Source organism: Engystomops pustulosus, chromosome 3, assembly GCF_040894005.1.
Source record: "Engystomops pustulosus chromosome 3, aEngPut4.maternal, whole genome shotgun sequence".
NCBI lineage: Eukaryota > Metazoa > Chordata > Amphibia > Anura > Leptodactylidae > Engystomops > Engystomops pustulosus.
This window is the reverse complement of record NC_092413.1, coordinates 174,620,149-174,638,366: the sequence shown is the minus strand read 5'-3', so window position 1 is coordinate 174,638,366 and position 18,218 is coordinate 174,620,149. Positions and strand designations below refer to the sequence as shown.

Here is an 18,218-nt window from a genome sequence, read left to right as displayed (position 1 = left end):
AAACTCACCTTTCCGGCTTCCCCCGCTGCTGGCTATATACTGCGGCAGGGGGCTGTCTACATACTGGGGCAGGGGGCTGGCTATATACTGGAGGATATTGGCTGGCAGGCTATATATTGGGGGGATGCTGGCTATACACTATGGGGCAGGGTCCGGCAGGCTATATAATGGGGAGCCTGTAAGCAATGCATTACCACCCTCGGCTTATGGCTTATACTTGGGTCGGCTTATACTGGAGTATATACGGTAATTTCTTAATGACAGTATACTTAGTTTAGAGAAAAAATGGAAAACATATTGAATATTAACATCCTTTACTATTAAAATAATTTACATCTTGAAAATTACATAATAAAGCAATAAGAAAATAGTTGTAAATTAGTTTTCTGTTATATTCCCAAAAAAATACATTTAAAAGGCATAACATCCAAACTGACACTAGATACTACAACCCATAGTGCAAAAAACAAACCCTTACATGTTATTTTCCTATATATTAGGGCTCAGATTTGTTTTTTACAGTTTTTTTTTCACCTGACATAATTCCTTATAGATTTGTGCACGTTTAGTACCTGTCCACAAGTAAATCTACATGTAAATCTCTTAGCAGGGGACACTCAATGTTTGGTAGCTCTCTACAATGTCACTTCTTGCTCATAGATTCATGGATTGTGCAGGCTTAACCCTTTAAGGTATTTGGGAACTTGGTCTATGGATAAAATGTATAATTTAGGTTCCTACTGTATATGCAATACATGTCATGACAAGTTCTCCAAAACACTTTGCATTGGTTCTCTACTCTGGCTAATATAGACGGACCCAGATCAGAGGACCCCCTCAGGGGCAGTCCACCTTTAAGCCCCTGCGGAACCAACATATTTTACGGAGAGGATGACTATAGGAGGAATAGAATTATTGATACTGATAATGATATTTCCATATACACAGAGAAATCCTTCTATTCTATCTACAGATACTGGCTGGCCAGAGCAGAACTAGGATAAAAAGCAGCCCTGACATACAACCACCTCACATACAATAGCATCACTATTGATCCGCAGATGAATGCTGTAGGTAATTTCGCTTTTTACTAATCACAAGAACAGGTGTGTGCTATCACTATACAAACTCAACTAAAACAAATAGCCATAAGGTCACCCTATAGATTCCAGATACAAGGTCCATATAGGTGCTGTGCAGAGTATTATCACCCTGCAGACTGTACATGATAATACACAGAAGTCAATGGTGATACATGACAATTTAGGAGTTGGTTACTGTTCTAGAAATGTCTGATATAGTAAATAGCATTAGATATAATTTTCTGTATACATGAAAGATCCATTTAAAATCCTCTGATCTACATAGAACATTTTAGTGATCACTGCATTCTGGTACATGATATCTCAAACAGTGTACTCAGTTCTCTCTGTAAGCCGGCCTTATGTCCTTTGTTCCTAAACAATTTTCTCATATGAGTTCTGGCCTAGTCTAACCTGGATAGCCAAATGTTCAATCACCATGTCAGATTCATTTCACAGTCCATTTATCTGATCCCATCTTATGAGAGAAAAATGCAGTATGCACTACATCAAGTACATGAAACCCGCCCATTGAGGTCAATGGTGAAAAAAACCTACTAAGATACCATGCTAATGCCATCAGTTCTTCATGCTCATGTTTCAAGTAAGTAGATCTGAGCTGTGAAATTCAGATGTGAAAATCTGTCACAAACAGGATGACAATATGGGGGACATGTATCAAAGTTTTGTCTTGCCTTTTTTTTTAATTTCTAACACTTTTCGTGGTGCTTGTGCTCACTTGCATCTTTTTTTGCGCTTAAAACTGTCTCACATGAAAGTTCCCCATTGTCTAGTTTTCGGCTGTGTTCCCTGAGTTATCACCTGAATCCAGATGTGAAAGTTGTGACTTTTTTTAGAAAAATCTTTCATACACCGGGAAGGTGAACTCCGGCGGACCTGAGCGAGGAGTGACACATGCAGGAAATTGGGCGCACAATCTTAGTGAATCGTGGCAGCTGTGCATTCTCGTTGGGCAACGCACCTTGGAAAACGTGCATGGACGGGTAAGTAAATGTGTCCCACTGTGATACATGCGCCCCTATGACTGTAAAAAACAGATGGTTTGGATAGCATTGGGACCAAATGCTAGAACCAAACTGCGGTCAAAATGTAATGTTTGATACTTCGTCCGTGGGCAACTGGCCCTATTCATGTATTTTTAAGGAAGAATAACAGAAGAACCTCACACACAGACTTCCACATAAATATGTTCCATTTATATTATCTCATAGGCAATATAGAACAACTTACTCTAACACACAGATCAGGAGAGGTGATGGCTCCTCCATAGATCTGGTGACATCTGAAATTGTAACATTTCCATTTTGCCTCCATCCAGCTTAGACCAATATTATAACCAACACAACACAAATTAACCTAAGCCTCATTCATGATCCTTCATACCTCAAGTCAAACCTTTTTCTAAATTTGGACTCTTGTGGAATATAAGTTTGTTATAAGTTTGTTATAAGTTTGTTATAAGTTTGTTATAAGTTTGTTATAAGTTTGTTATAAGTTTGTTATAAGTTTGTTATAAGTTTGTTATAAGTTTGTTATTATTAAGTGCGTGGTAACATTTTCCTTGTCAGTGGTAGGTGTCCCTAAGTAGAAGAGCTAGTTTGACACCGTATAGGGACATGAGAAACTCTTACAGTTAATTCACACTTTGTAAGAAAGAATAACAGAGGAAGGGTACATTCACACAAATGTGTCAGCACATGTCAGCATCCTGGAGCGAAGAAGGGCACTGCTCACTTCTCCCCTCTCCATAGAGCAGCGCAGGGCCGGTGCCATAACACGGCAATATACAGGTAGTCCCCGGATGACGTACAGGACAGGTTCTGTAGGTTTTTAAGTTGAATTTGTATGTAAGTCGGAACTGTGTACTTTATAATTGTAGCCCCAGACAAAAAAAATTTCTGTGACAATTGGATTTTAAAAATGTTGGATTGTCATAAGAACCAGGATGAAAAATAAATAATAATTGCAGACACCTTTGATAACTTTTATAGCTGTTTATTGTAGTCCAAGGCTAAAGTACAGTAAATTAACAATTACTAGAGGTCCGTTGGTAACTAGGGGTCGTCTGTAAGTTGGGTGTTCTTAAGTAGGGGACTGCCTGTATAAGACATGTCCTATATTTCTCCATGTACGGTCACAGTGCGGTGCGACAACATGTGCGCAGCCGGATATCATTCGTGTGAATGTACCCTAAAGAATAACAAATGTAACTTTTCTAAGAAAAGATATTTCCAAATAAATAGTTACACCAAGGCACTGACATACACTACTATCTGCACCTCTTACTGTTGATGGAACATACATAAATCCGTCCATTAATAACATGATAACTCCTCTCATCTGTACAGAATTGTAATTTTACAGGATGACTGGTACATTGGTGCCTGGAGAAGAGTAATTACGTTTCATGTGATGAGATGTAATTCCCAGAATAAAAATAGCTCGCGTTACAAATTAATTAATATTTGCCACAGATTTTCTCCTTGGTTATGTCAAGAACTCTTAGAAGATGAGAAGTAAAAACTGAAAATGCTGAAAATGAAGGGAACCTGCCATCAGGAAGGTCATTTTTACAAGATAACAGAAGCCAATAGCCTGTGGCATGTTGATTTCAAATATGTCTTTCTTGTGTATTTGAATCATTTCAATGCTTTTTAATAAGTTCTTTAACATTACCTGGCACTGTGCCAGCAGTGTGTGGTGAGTCACAGGGAAGCTGGGTGTTGGTTCACATAGCACAAGTTGTCTTCTCCGCAATTTCTCCTCTCATTTTCACTCATTGCCCTCCCTTTCATCATGTAAAAATTACCTTCCTGATGACAGGTTCCCTTTAAGGCTTCAGATTGTATTTTAGTAATGTATAAAAGTAATGTACAGATCCTAAGACAGAACTACATACCAGTATTACCAGTGCATAAATCACTATTACCAGAATTGTGCTGTTAATAGAGAAATATGGGTGCCATCTACTGACATCTAGGTTAAACTTCTAATACTGGAATGTGGAAGATGGACCTTAAGACCACCTAGTGTTATTACAGCCCCTGCACCACCTATAGCTATGCAACTGTATGAATATAAAAGTATAATAATATTATAGCTAGGGGTAGATATATAAGTCATAAGGAACAATACATTGGGCACATTGCCACATCACTGGTAGGTTGACTTCGGACCATTGTTGTAATATTCTCATATTCTTATTTAGGGCTTCCTTCCTTCTTAAAATAGAGTTTTAATTATGCTAATAAACCATAAGGTCTTAGGCCACATGCACAGTGACGTGCTGTATGCCTGCACGGCTACGGCCGGCGGCCATTCCTCTGCCCCTCCCCTCTCCATTGAAATGTATAGCGTACAGGCCGTACAGGGGAAAAGATAGGACATGTCACTCCATGCGGCCATTGCCGTCTATGGGGGACGTGTGAATGTGGCCTTACACTATTAAAGAGCAAGTTTCCCCCTCACCCTGCTCCCTCACTACTGCCCCTACCTCTACCTTCTGTAATCTCACACAGAGGGAGGAGGAAGTGTCCTGCACAATGTAACAGTCTGTCAAGCTGCAATACAGAGGGGCATTGGTAACAACCCCAGAGCCTTTCTGGCTCATTAACATTATTAAAAAAGTGTATTTTAGAAGAAAGGAGACCATGGATATAAAATAAAATATGATTACCACAGTTATGGTGCCTGGATCTCTGAGTAAGTGTCCCTGGTTTATCATGGTTGATTTTAATGGTTGATTTTCTTTAAAGGAAACCTACCACTTTAAAATGACCCTTCTGACCCACAAATACCTTAAGCTAGCTCTGGATGAGCTGATGCCGAACCATATTTTCAATTAAACCAGAAACCGCTGTATTTGTAGAAAAATGATTTTCTTGTGGTAGTAAAATCTGTCTTCGGCGCTTCTGTAAGCGTCATGCGGCGCGCACCCCGGACCCTGCTCCGCGGTCACGCTATCGTCAGCGCCGCTCCCATCACTAATTTTGCAGTGCCCGAGAGCCGGTGACGTCACCGAGCTCTCGGGCACACTAGCGGATGCGCACCACCTCCTCCCGGCGCGTCGCGGCCGGATCCCATTGCGCATGCGTGAAGTCCCGAAGCCTCGCGATACTACGAGGCTTCGGGACTTCGCGCATGCGCAATGGGATCCGGCCGCGACGCGCCGGGAGGAGGTGGTGCGCATGCGCTAGTGTGCCCGAGAGCTCGGTGACGTCACCGGCTCTCGGGCACTGCAAAATTAGTGACGGGAGCGGCGCTGACGAGAGCGTTACCGCGGAGCAGGGTCCGGGGTGCGCGCCGCATGACGCTTACAGAAGCGCCGAAGACAGATTTTACTACCACAAGAAAATCATTTTTCTACAAATACAGCGGTTTCTGGTTTAATTGAAAATATGGTTCGGCATCAGCTCATCCTGAGCTAGCTTAAGGTATTTGTGGGTCAGAAGGGTCATTTTAAAGTGGTAGGTTTCCTTTAAGGTTTAAAAGGTTTTGGTCCATTACATGTGCATTTATCATTCCTCTGCAGATGTACCCTAAAGGCTAAAGTTACATAATTTGTATCTAACAGTCTAAAGTCTTTCAGGAGAACTACAGTGAAGATTGAGCTCCAGAAAACCAAATGGGGCACATTTACTTACCTGTTCCTTGGAGTTCATAGAAAATGCATTGTCAGACGATAATGCACTGTGCCGCGATTCACTAAGAACGTGTGCCCGATATCCTGCATGTGTTGCTTCCCCGCTCAGGTCCAATAGAGTTCACCTTCCTCTTCCTGGTGCATGTAAGTGAATTGTCTTGCGACACAATTTGAATCTTAAATCCAGCGCTCAGTCTGAATCAGTTGGATCGTCTGATGGCCCGCCCCCGATTTCTGTCAGCTGAAAGCCAGTGCAGCTGCGCCACAATACCATCACCTGCGACACAATCCCAGCGCAAACCCCTCTTAAATAACTGTCAAAGCTGTGCAAGTACCGAAAACAGCAAACAGTCCACTGAAAGTGAGCAGGGTGACCCTCAGTAAATAAGCCCCATTGAGTCCTAATTCCTGCTTTGTAATGAGAAGGTAGAAACCAGTAGGAGACCTGCCACGCTTCTTACAGATGTGCCCACTTCTACAACCAAAAATGACAGAGAGGATAACTCCAACAAGAGCAAATTCACAGGGGAGACCTGTCCTTGGTATCCTCTAATGTAATAGAGGAAAGGCTACATGTACACGGACATGTGCTACATTTTGTCCCAAAACAACTGATCCGGGTTTTGTGGCCTGTGTGTCATCCGCCAACGGCTGTAGTGAGGGTCTTGGAATTTGTCTCAGAATGCCCCTTTATATATGGAAAGGGGGGCACCAATTTGAACTTTTGTTCCAGCTCCAAATGAATGCTTAGAAAATAGACAAATTATGTAATTTTCTATGTGCTTATTTGAGAACCCACCTGGACTTGTTTGCTTCTTATTTCATTGCATGACCCAAGAGAAAGGTTTATTAAATTCCTATGAAAATGGTCCAAGTAAAAACTATCTATATCGATCTCTATATATCTTAGTAAAATCCAGATGTTCTCTGTGAAACACCACCAGATATGTGCTATATAAGTAAACAGAATAATTCTATATAATGTATATAGATTTATTCGAAAGATATATAGATGAACAGATAGATAGAATAAATCGATAGATTAACCCACAGATAGATATACAGATAGATAGATAGATAGATAGATAGATAGATAGATAGATAGATAGATAATGTAGATACCATTTAAAGATATATACTATAGATGAAGTATATAGATAAAAGTAGATACTGTATATAGACAGATACCATAGCATATATAGATAAATACCACAGATACATAGATACTGTAAATACTGTATATATATAGATACTGTAGATAGATAGCTATGATGTAGATAGATAACGTAGATACTAATAGATACTACAGATAGATATTATATACCGTTGATAGATGTATATAGCCCCTATCTGTGACGTACCTTTCTCGCAGGCCAGTAAGAAGAGCTTTTCGTCTAAAGTGGTCTCTTCCTTGACTTCTCTGACATCTTTTAGAGCCAGGAATTTATTTGGGGAGGAAGAGTCAGTGCTCTGATATAGAGCAGCCATGGTGGGCGCTCTCCCATCGGATTCCTCGTCCTTCTATACTTCTCTCTAGCTGTCGGAGAGGTGGCTTTCTCCCTTGTTGTGGTGTTGTTGTGCCTTCTGCTCCATCACATTCCTCCTACTCCTTCCTATGACAGTCTCCAGCTGTACAGGGGTCTGTGCTGCTGGGATGTAATGTGGGGCCTCATTGGTTGCTCTGTGTCTCTATCAGCCAGTGCTCAGGGATTTATCATTGGCTCTTACATGGCGTTTGCTTGTGCGTTCATTGGTCTTTGTGCAGAATGGTCAGTGATGTGCACTGCTTTCCCTCAGGAGTTGCTTTGCATCAGCTGTCACAGGACAATGCTTACTGCTGCCAGATATTATTACATCCCCAGATTAACCACTTCAGCTCCACTCAGGCATGTGCTAGTGACTCAGTAGAAGGAGCTGAGGATCCTTCCTTTGCTGACAAATGATAATAAGAATATCCTGATCAAAATACTGGAAAAGTGTTATTATATTATGTAACATAAACGCTATATGTACATATTATTTACATCATAACTATCTGCTCATAATATCTGCTTAATATATCATATCCCCCTTAGTGAATATAATATTTTCCTAGTGTAAGCAGGTCAGTGCTAAGAGCAGCCATGGATTTGTTCTCCCACTGGTACCCGCTATTGGCCTGCATTAGCATAGATGGAGGATAGTAAGCCAGAGCTCCTTGGTTCCTAGTAATACCAGGTACTAGTATTGGTTTTACCACCATAGAAAGTTCCCACTTCTCCCTCTGGTTTCACCTATAATTGTGTTACCTATACACTGATCTGCAATTACTGATAGCACACGGATGACTACCGTTTGTCGTCTATATTTTTCACACTGAGCGACAAAAACTGCCAGAAACAGGACAAGCTTCTACAAGGGTGCGTGGAACATATGTTCATGTGTATGGGGCCATTAATATTCATGTGTCAGTGTTCCATCAGTTAAAAAAAAATTAATAGAACAAGGATAAAAACAACATAGCTTTATGGCTCATTCAGAGGGGCATGTCAGTTACATGTCTTCAAAAAATGTAATTCAAGCATTAGGTAGAACATCTTATTAAAAGCAATCAGCTCCCCCTCATACTGTGAACCCTATCATGCTCTTCCTTTCATAATGTGGCTCCCATCATCTCTGCCTCATATTTTGGACCCTCACATGAACCCTCAGATTAGCCCCCCTCTCCTATTGTTGTTTCCCTCATCTCCTTCTCATATTGTGGTCCCTCTCATCTCCCCTCATATTGTGCTAGTGTGGCCTAGGGCACGCTTTGGTCAAGGTGCTTGGTATGAGGACCAGTTTGGGGTTACGACCCTTGGGGTTACCTGTTTGGGGTTGCGACCCTCGTGCTGGGACAGCTGGTTCTCCTGCAGGTATGCAGTACCCTTCCCTCTTGTCTCCCGTTGAGACTCCCGGAGTACCTGTTGGGAAAAAATTGTGGTCTCGTTGTCATTGCCTCTGGGGCAATGGTAGCAACAGGTTCAGGAACCAGATCATCCTCCAAGGGCAGCAGTATCGGGGACTGCTGCGGGAATGGTGTCCTCTCCGGCGTAGCTCTCACTGGGGTTAGAGACAATCACACAAAACTGAGGTACAGCCATGAGGTCAATAAAACTAGGGGTTGACGAACATAGAGGGTCTCTTGGACTGGGTGTTGGGGTTAAAGGACAGCAGGTGGCGATACGTGTGGGGCGGTTATCCCCAGCTCCCTCTTGTGTGCACGTTTGCTGCACAGGTAATACTTGCTTATCTTTTGATTTAGGTTAGCAGTGTGGTACCACCTATTCATTTACTTTGGCTTGTATATACTCTATACAAAAAAACCCCTTTTTTTGTAACTTTTTTGCAATCCGCTTGCATTATATATTGGTACCATATTCTCCCTAGCCCAATGTGTAATCCCTTATAGGATAATATTGTTGTATCTCTTTTTTGTGTTACATAAGGCTTTAGTCTCCAGGGGGAGCTGGTGTTCCCATGATCAGTAACACTATCACATGTTTGGTTTTCCTATGGTAGATTATTTTGTGACTCTGTTCACATTTCTTTTGGTTTTTATTCTTTTTTTGATGTTGTGGTGTTTTTTTGATATATGAATAAAGAATGTATTGTCTTGGTCACTTGGCATGTATCCTTTCTTTTTCTTGGGGTTAAAGGACTTGACACAGGGGTGAAGGGTCGAAGACATCTCTTCAACTGGTTCCTGTGTAGCCGGAGTAGCCGGTCTCCTCTTGAAATTTTGTACACTTCAGGGGAGAGACTGTTCCTAACTAGGTATGGCTCATGCTCCCAATGCCCATCTAATTTACTGGTGGGATGGTTGTTCCGTAGCCACACTCGTTCCCCAGGGACAAGAGGCTCTACAAAGGCAAGGAGGTCAAAGTCTCTCTTTTGTTTGTCTTGGGCCTCCTCTACCCGTAGATCCACAATTTCCCTGGCATCTGCCAGGCGCCTCTGGTGTTCCTGAATCCAATCAGTCTGGGGGAACAGAGATTGGGAATCAGGGGCTTCCATGTCCAATGCCATATCGGCATGGAGATGGCCATGTCTCCCGAACATAGTATGGGGTGTATCCGGTGGAGCAATGGGTGGTGTTGTACAGATACACCAGCTCCGGTAGAAGCTTCAGCCAGTCAGCCCTTTTGGCAGGGATCAGGGTCCTCCGCATGTTGTGAGTGCACGTTAATGTTAATGAGTCCATTTCCCTGCGGGTGGTAGGCTGTGGTCCTTAACTTTTTACAGCCATAGAGGGTACACAGCTCTTGGAACACCTGGGATTCAAACGCCATCCCCTGGTCCATTAGGATTTTATCAGGACAGCCATAGGGGAGAATGAAGTTCTTCCACAGAGTCGTTGCGGTGGTCCTGGCGGACAAGTCTCTGACTGGAACTGCGACCGCAAACTTGGTATAATCGTCTATTATAGTCACATGCATAGGTATGACCGGACTGGCTAGGCTCCAACTTCACATGATCTAGGGCCAGGATCTCCAATGGGGTGTAGAGGCGCCCTTTTATTATGTCCCTCTCTCCGAGCGATGGCACAGGCTGGGCACTCCCGACACCAGGCCTCGATGTTGGGTTATATGTTCAACCAGTAGAACCGCTTCTGGAGGGTAGCTTCAGTCTTCTGAGCTCTGAAGTGTGCGGACTGAGTGTGATACATATGCAGCACTAGCTTGTCATCTCTCCTTGCGATCACAATCCAGTACAGTCAGTCATAGGTTATGGAATCCAGAGCTCTCTTCTTTAGCAGGCTCTGATGCATACTCAGAGTCTTCCTCTGGCGCCACAGTTGGGCGAATTCCCCGTCAACCCTTCGCCGACGAATTCTTTCAGGCACTCGCCCACTAGAGAGATAGTCCATCAATTCTCCTATGGCATGGCTATCAGCATGGAGACTCATCCAGAGGTCCTTCTCTGTGAGTAGCGCAGACTGTTCTTGTTGTGGAGCAGGCTGTCACCGGTGTTCCCGTGACCCATATTGCAGGTTCACCCGTGCTACTCGCTGCCCACGGGTGCAGTGCCAGCACCACTCACCTGTCCCCGTTCCGGACCCCCATCCACAGCCCGCGTGCGCCGGCTTCAGGAAATTTAAAGGGCCATTTTCCCAAAAGGCTATTTAACCTTGCCTCTTTCATCACACCCTGACGGATATTTCTGCCTACGCCATTGAGAAAGCTTCCCTGCGACATTCCTGAGTATTCCTGTGATCCTGTGTGTTCTTGCTCCTGAGTTCCTTGTTTCTGTGTACCTGCATTCCTGTGTGTTCCTAAGTTCCTGCATTCCTGTGTTCCTGTGTCCCTTGTGCCTGTGTTCCCATTCCCATCTGCCTGGACCTCCCGTTGCTGACCCTGGATTGGACTTGACTTTGCATCTTTGCTGCCTGCCCTGACCCTGTGCCTGAATCTGACCACGAGAATGTCTTCCACTAAGGTACCTTGACCTCAGCTGCCACCGCGGGCTAGTCACACCTGTGGAACGACCTGGTGATCCCCTGCAGCAGCAAGACCATCCCGATTTGCCTCTGGTGAAGACCAGGTTCCACTTAGATTCCAGTCCCAGGTGTCGGCTAGTACCACCTCCCGTGGTGGTCCAGAGGATCCACTGATCCTGAATCCTACACAGGCGCTGCTTAAGAGGGCAAGGAGTACACTCTCTGGGCTTCTTGGCGCACAAAACTGGCATAGAATGCCGGCGTCTCAACGTCTTCTCACTGAGCATCCGTGGAGGGTCCCTCCCACTGGTCGGGGAGATGGGACAGAGCATCAGAGCATCGGTGTTGTCGTTGGTTTTGCCAGCCCGATACTTGATGGTGAAGTTAAAGTTGGCTAGTCTGGAGGCCCACCGCTGCTCCAGTGCTCCAAGCCGGGCGGTGTTCAGATTCGCCAAGGGGTTGTTGTCTGTGAAGACGGTGAAGTAGGAAGCAGCCACATAGTCTTTGAATTTTTTGGTCACAGCCGAGACTAACGCCAGGAACTCCAACTTGAATGAGCTGTAATTCTGGTCGTTCTATTCTGGTTCTCGGAGGGAACAGCTGACGTAGGCTATGTGTTAGGAAAACTAATATCTGGAATACTGTACACCAAACTACCACACAGTCTGAGTGCAGGCTGACAGAACAGAGCAAGAGGGCAAACTAACCCTGCGCTGTTCTACCAACTAGACCCTACCAAGGCAGAAACCCCCTTGAAGGTAGGGAGCCTCTGCTGCAGGAACCTCCTAATTACCCTGCAAGGCCCTGGGAGGTGAGAGGAACCCAAATAGGTTTGTCAGCCGCAGTGAGGTGGTACAGACAGAAAACTGCAGTGTGGGAGTTAGGACAGTATTCAGACAGAGGGAAAAAATAGGACGAAACAAGCAGGGTTCAAGACAGCATAAGAAATTATTAGCGTAACCTAACTGGTGAATACAATACCAGTGTGAAGCAAACAATGCTACAGGAGACCAGGAATCCAGCTAGGCTGTAAGTTCCAGAAGGACAAACACTGGCAAAGGTGGAAGGTCCAGATCCAATTTATGCAGCCTGAGATCCGCCCCCAGAATCCCATTAGAGCAGGAACTGACAGCTTTAATTTCCCTAAAGCGCATGCGTCCTGGATGCCCGCTGCCCCGTGCGCACAGCAGGGTTAACTCGCTGCGGACCTTGGGCGGAGCACGCACAGAAACTCGGGGAGGACCGCTAGCATTGTCAGCATGGAGGGTAGAAGGACCAGCAGACGCAGTGTCCCTTTGAGCAGATCTGACACTATGACCCTTTCAGTTCCATTCTGGAGCTGGGAAAGTACAGCCCCTAGTCCCTGCTTGCTGGCATCGGTGTAGAGTGTAAAGGGCAGATTACTATCTGGATATCCTAACACCAGAGGCTCAGTTAGCCTTTGCTTCAGTATCTGGAACGCAGCTTCTCGTTCTGCTGTCTAGTCGATGGGCGCTTGGGACCATTGGCCGTCTTTCGGAAGTCCCCTTAGGAATTCTTGCAGGGGTGCCGCTAGCTGGGCAAACTTCAGGATAAACTGCCGGTAGTAGGTAACAAATCCCAGGAAGCTCTTGATATCCCGGATGGTAGACAGGGTAGGCAAGTCGTGTACAGCTGTGACCTTCTCTGGGTCTTGCTCAATTCCATCAGCGTTCACCACGTGTCCTAGACACTTTACGCTAGGCTGTAACAGATGGTACTTGGATGGTTTAACCTTCAACTCATGCTTGGTCAGGATTTGGAAGACTTCAGCCAGATGTTGGAGGTGATCCTCATAGGTCTTGGAGTAGATGATGATATTGTCGAAGTATAGTAGGATGGTCTCGAAGTTTCGATGTCCCAAACATCCCTCCATTAGCCGCTGAAACGTGCCCGGGCATTGCATAGGTCGGAGGGCATGTTGTTGAACTTGAAAAGGCCCATTGGGGTGGTGAAAGCCGTCTTCTCTCTATCTTCAGGCGCCATGGCCACTTGCCAGTAGCCACTGGTCAGATGAAGGGTGGAGAAGAATGCAGCCAACCCTAAGGCTGCGAGGGATTCCTCGATTCGAGGCAGCGGATAGGCTCCTTGTGGGTGATATTGTTGATCTTTCTATAGTCAACACAGAATCGAAGGGTTCCATCCTTCTTCTTCACAAGGACCAATGGGGCAGCCCATAGGCTGTAGCTCTCCCAGATGACATTGACTATCTTCATCTCTTGTACCAGCTTCTTCACCTCTTGGTAACAGGCTGGAGGAATTGGCCGATACCTCTCCATGATAGAAGAACGAGAGCCAGTAGGAATAGTGTGCTGGATCAGGGTAGCCTGCCAAGTCCAGCGGGTGTTTGCTGTAGGCCTGGTGGTGTTGCATGATGACTTCCAGGACACCTTGTACTTGGTCTGCATCGTTGTCTCCAATATTGAGCTCTAGCCCCCATGATTGCTCAGCAATCCCACACAAGGAGGTCTCCACTAGATATTCAGGTTGGATGCTGAAGAGAGTAGTCACGCATTGGTATCTTCTCAGATCCACCGGGGAGTCCCCCATATTTAGCAGTCTGATGGGTACTTGTCCTCGAGATACAGTGACTAGGCTCCTATCTGTCAAAATGGGTAGGTCTTCATCAGCTGGTAGAGGTTCTACCATCGCCTGGTAGTCTTGACCTTGAACACCCATACAGGCTCGGCACCATAGTAACGTCTCAGTCCCAGGTTTAAGGTAGACAGGTTAAGGATCTTGGATCTGGACTCTGTCGGGGACAGCAAACTTCTGTTGCACCGCCAGGACTTGCATGGTCTCTTGATTCACCTTCTGAGAATCACTGGGCATCATTGGTAGGGCGTTCTGGAGAGCCTTCAGCACTTCAGGATAGCAGAAGCGGAGGACATTGGTAAGTAACACCAGGGAGAAGTTACCATCTTCAAGGAGCCTCAAGATAGTAGGGCATAACAATGGTGGGCCCGGGTGACAGGAGTCGCTACCCCCCTTTATCTTCCCCAGTGGTACTCACTCAGGATCAGCCACGATAACAGGACAGCTCTGGTGCACTGGCAGGTCTCCAGCAGGTGGTGTTTGCAAGAAATAAGGAGGAAGAGGCTGATGTATTGGTTCTCCCTGGAGCAACCCCTGTGTGTCTGTAAGATAAGACCCATGGAAATGGATGGGGAAGCCCGTGGTGGTAACAGCCTTATCCAGGGATCAGACGGAGGCAACTTTGTGCAAATCAACTCACAGTTCTTTATTGAACAACAGGTAGCAGGCAACGGGCCTGACCGGTCAAACAGCAGATTTGGATTACTGGAGGGGTCGTGGAGAGTGGTCTGTAGGAATAATGCACCAGCCTGGTAGTAGATGTGGATTGGGATAACTGAGATGGAGCTGTGCCCAAACTGTGGAAGCTGCAGTTCTGGATTAGAGTCTCCTGACTCCATTCCTAGGATTGGTTCTTGTGACAGAACTGTCTCTCTGTTCACTCTGTCCTTGTGCTCAAAGACCATGTGCTCCCACTGCACAGGAGTTTTATACTCCACCCGGTAAGGTGCTAGCACCTCTCCAATCACACTCCGGTTTACAATACAGCCAAATAATTGGATAACATCTTACACCCATTTAACTATTGCCCTTCCAGTTAGAGTCTACAGCTGCAATTAGTTAATTTCCAGGCTCTAGAACCTTCATAGAGGGTTCCCGACTAACAGCTCCTGACCTGGAGAGGTCGCTATTCGCAACTACCACCCTGCCTATGTATTATCAGGGGTGTTGCACATCGCTATGGAGAGGGGAGGGCAACCCCTCCTCCTCTTCATTGCGGCGAATGTATGCCCCGGTAGGCATACGTTTGTGTGAATGCAGACACATTGGGGATTATTTACTAAGGGTTGCGCCGCTGTGTATTTAACTAGGGATTGTGTCACACGTGATCGGATTGTGGCGCAGCTTCGCTGGCTTTCATGTGACAGAAATCGGCGGGCGGGCCGTCGAACTATCAGACTGACTCAGGACTGAGCGCAGGATTTAAGTATCAAATTGTGTCGCATGATAATGCACTTACATGCACCAGGAAGAAGGAGGTGAACTCTGTCGGACCTGCACGGGGAAGCGACACATGCAGGATATCGAGCGCATGATCTTCTTGAATCGCGGTACAGTGCATTCCGGTCGGGCAAAGCACTTTCGGGGATCGTGACAGGAAAGGTGAGTAAATGTGGCTGATTATTACATTAGGTTATGAGCTGCCATTACACATGTTTTCCCTGGTGAATGCATATAGAAGTAGTGAGACCCCTACAGGCAATAACAGCATATAACATGCTACAGTAGTGGCTGTACATAAAACAGGACTGCATGGTTGACTGTTCTATGATAATGTGTGGTTGTCACTGCTCTCCATCACCCACCTCTTAAGAATATATTTATTACCTGCTTCTGGCAAGCAAAGGGTCGTCACCCAGTTATTGTAACAAATTTGATGGAACCGGTGTAAAGCTTTTTTAGGATTCCCCCACACAATATTTAGCCATCACTTAAAACTTTCAAAGAAGGAAAACTCCGGCACAGCTAAAACTTGTTTTGTGTTTACCCCTTAACACTTCGGCTCTTTCCTGGTTTTGTGTTTCTATTTATTATAACCCACCTTCGTAAATCTAGAACTCTTATTTATCAGCTTAAGGGCTTCTTATCTGCTGGACAAAGTGTGCTCCTACTGTCAGTATTTATTATTTCATGCAATGTACTGGGAAGCTGCAAAAATACCAAAGTCATTTGCAATATTTTCTTAGGACTTAGTATTTATGACTTTCTTGAACGGTCCATCTCCTTTATTCTCCTTTATTCTTTGGCTCAGTACAATGAAAGAGATACCAAATTTACATAGTTTTTATTACATTTAAATACCATTCAAAAATGCTCAATTTAAAGGCCATCTGCCACCAGGATCAAGGATTGTACACCAAGAACACTGACATACTGGTGTGAACCCTCTCTGACAGGATCTGCTCTTCTTTCAGCTTCTCATCTCCTTGTTTTTACAAGAAAAGACTTTTAAAATTATGCAAATTAGCCTGTAGCCCCTCAAGTTTATTTGCATAATTTTTAAGTCTTTTTTTCTTAATAAGAAGCTTAAAGAAGAGTGGATCCTGCCAGAGGGGACACACACCAGTATGTGAGTGTGATTGGTTTACAAACCTTCATCCTGGTGGTAGATATCCTTTAAGTCAATTTAAATTTAATCAATGGAAAACCTTAAAGCGGTTGTTCAGGAATAGGTACTTCTAATGGCTGTTTAGCTTTTACCGACCTCTCTCTAGCTCCAATTCTCCTGTCACTGCCAGTGTTTGGGAACAGAGGTCAGCGGTGACAATCGTATACAATGCTCCTGTGCTGTATTTCCACTTTTCATAAAGGGGTTTCGTATTCCATGGCTCTTTCCTGTAGCTTCTCCAGACAACCTCTGGCACTGGACCAACCCTGTGGATGGAGCCATAAGCAGCATTTGTTGTGTCAGGCTACTGCACTTCATCTCCTATTCAATGGCATAAGAGGTGGTACCGTGATATTGACAGCGGCCTGCAGTTGTGTCACTTGTACGGGTGCGCTGCATTGGTGCGGTTACTTATCCTCTTTATTGCACTGACCTGGCTTTGTGTGGTCTATTGCTTTCGCAGGTGGAACATGATTGGATCTACCTTTTGATGTTTTAATGTTTTAAAGGCCTGTGTGCCCACTGCTGATGTGTCCTCATAAGGAAAGGCACCCTACATAATGGCAGATACCTGAGCGTTGTGGTTCTTGTGTTCCCAATGAAGGAACTATTTCTGCTACTATCTGAACTTTTATGCTATGCTATGCCTCTTTTATGTCCTTGACTTTAATTCTGGTTTTGTATTCTGCTCTGTCAAGATCCCAGCTTGACCTGTCTATGGTTTATATCTCCATGCCTTGACCTCTGATACTCTGGACTCTGTTTGCTGCCTGCTCCTGACTTATGTAGTGCCCATGATCAGAGAAGCATTGAACTTTGGACATATGTGAACATTTAGATATTTCCCCTATGTAAATTTAGCACTTCTTACTTTATTTTTCATCAAGAGTTAACTTAATCTATAGTGTTTTGTTATTTACAGTCTGTTTATTACTGTATCTGTATAGGCTAATAGGAAGGGTTGATGAACATTGAGATACAGGCCTTTCCTCAGCATAGAGCCCTTCTTTTGTAGATTGGAGAAGTCAGACTTATGTTATGCTTTGTATTGCTTTGCACCTGAATTTCTTCGGTAAAGAAGGTAACTGTTCACTGCAGACCCTGACTCTGTGGACTTATTGCCCATTGGGTTTCACCATGACTTACCATCCCTTTGGGAGAGCAGCGACACGTGGTGGCGCCTCCATGGTGCCTGGCGACCCAGCATAGCGTTGAGGCCACCCCTTCCTGGGAACTGCACCTATGGTTTGTTTTGGGGTTTTTTTGTTTTTTGTTTGGTTGCCATTTAGTTTCAGCTGGATAGACATCTACACCAGACTATGTTGGCTTCACACTGGCTACACACTTGCTTTGCCTGACGCACAATCTGGTGCCTACAACAGGAGTACTTTGAAAGGTAGTGACCTTGTTCCCTTGTTGAAGTGAAGTGGATTGTGTCTAACGCAATCGGATTGTGGCGCAGCTGCGCTGGCTTCCATGCGACACAAATTGGGGAGCATGAAGTTGATCTGTGGGGATATGAGTCAGATCTTCTTATCACACACTGACCTAGTGTATTCGATTCATAGTTGATTTATACTCCATTAAAGAGCTTTCACAACCAATTTTCCTCTTTACCCTACAGAAATGATTGTGCAGAACTGGTCCAGCCAAATGGATATCCATTCTACAAAAGAAAACCAGTCCTTCCAAATCTATTATGGTGGTAACAATCAATCATTCTTCAAGAAGCGTCAATTATTCAACAATATTACACTATTTTCAGAATAATGAAAATTGTATTTAATATCCATC

At 44.7% G+C, this 18,218-nt stretch overlaps 1 protein-coding gene across 2 annotated transcripts in view; it reads right to left on the bottom strand.

The window, feature by feature from the left end:
- The window catches only part of TRPC1 (transient receptor potential cation channel subfamily C member 1), a 67,604-nt gene extending 60,056 nt beyond the window's left edge, over positions 1-7,548 (bottom strand). The window contains exon 1 of one of the 2 annotated variants that reach the window (XM_072143070.1): positions 7,107-7,548. In XM_072143070.1, the coding sequence (XP_071999171.1) occupies positions 7,107-7,233 (127 nt within the window). In that variant the 5' untranslated portion in view covers positions 7,234-7,548. The remainder of the gene's footprint in view (positions 1-7,106) is intronic. The other variant, XM_072143071.1, reaches the window with a different exon arrangement.
- Positions 7,549-18,218: the final 10,670 nt, after the last annotated feature.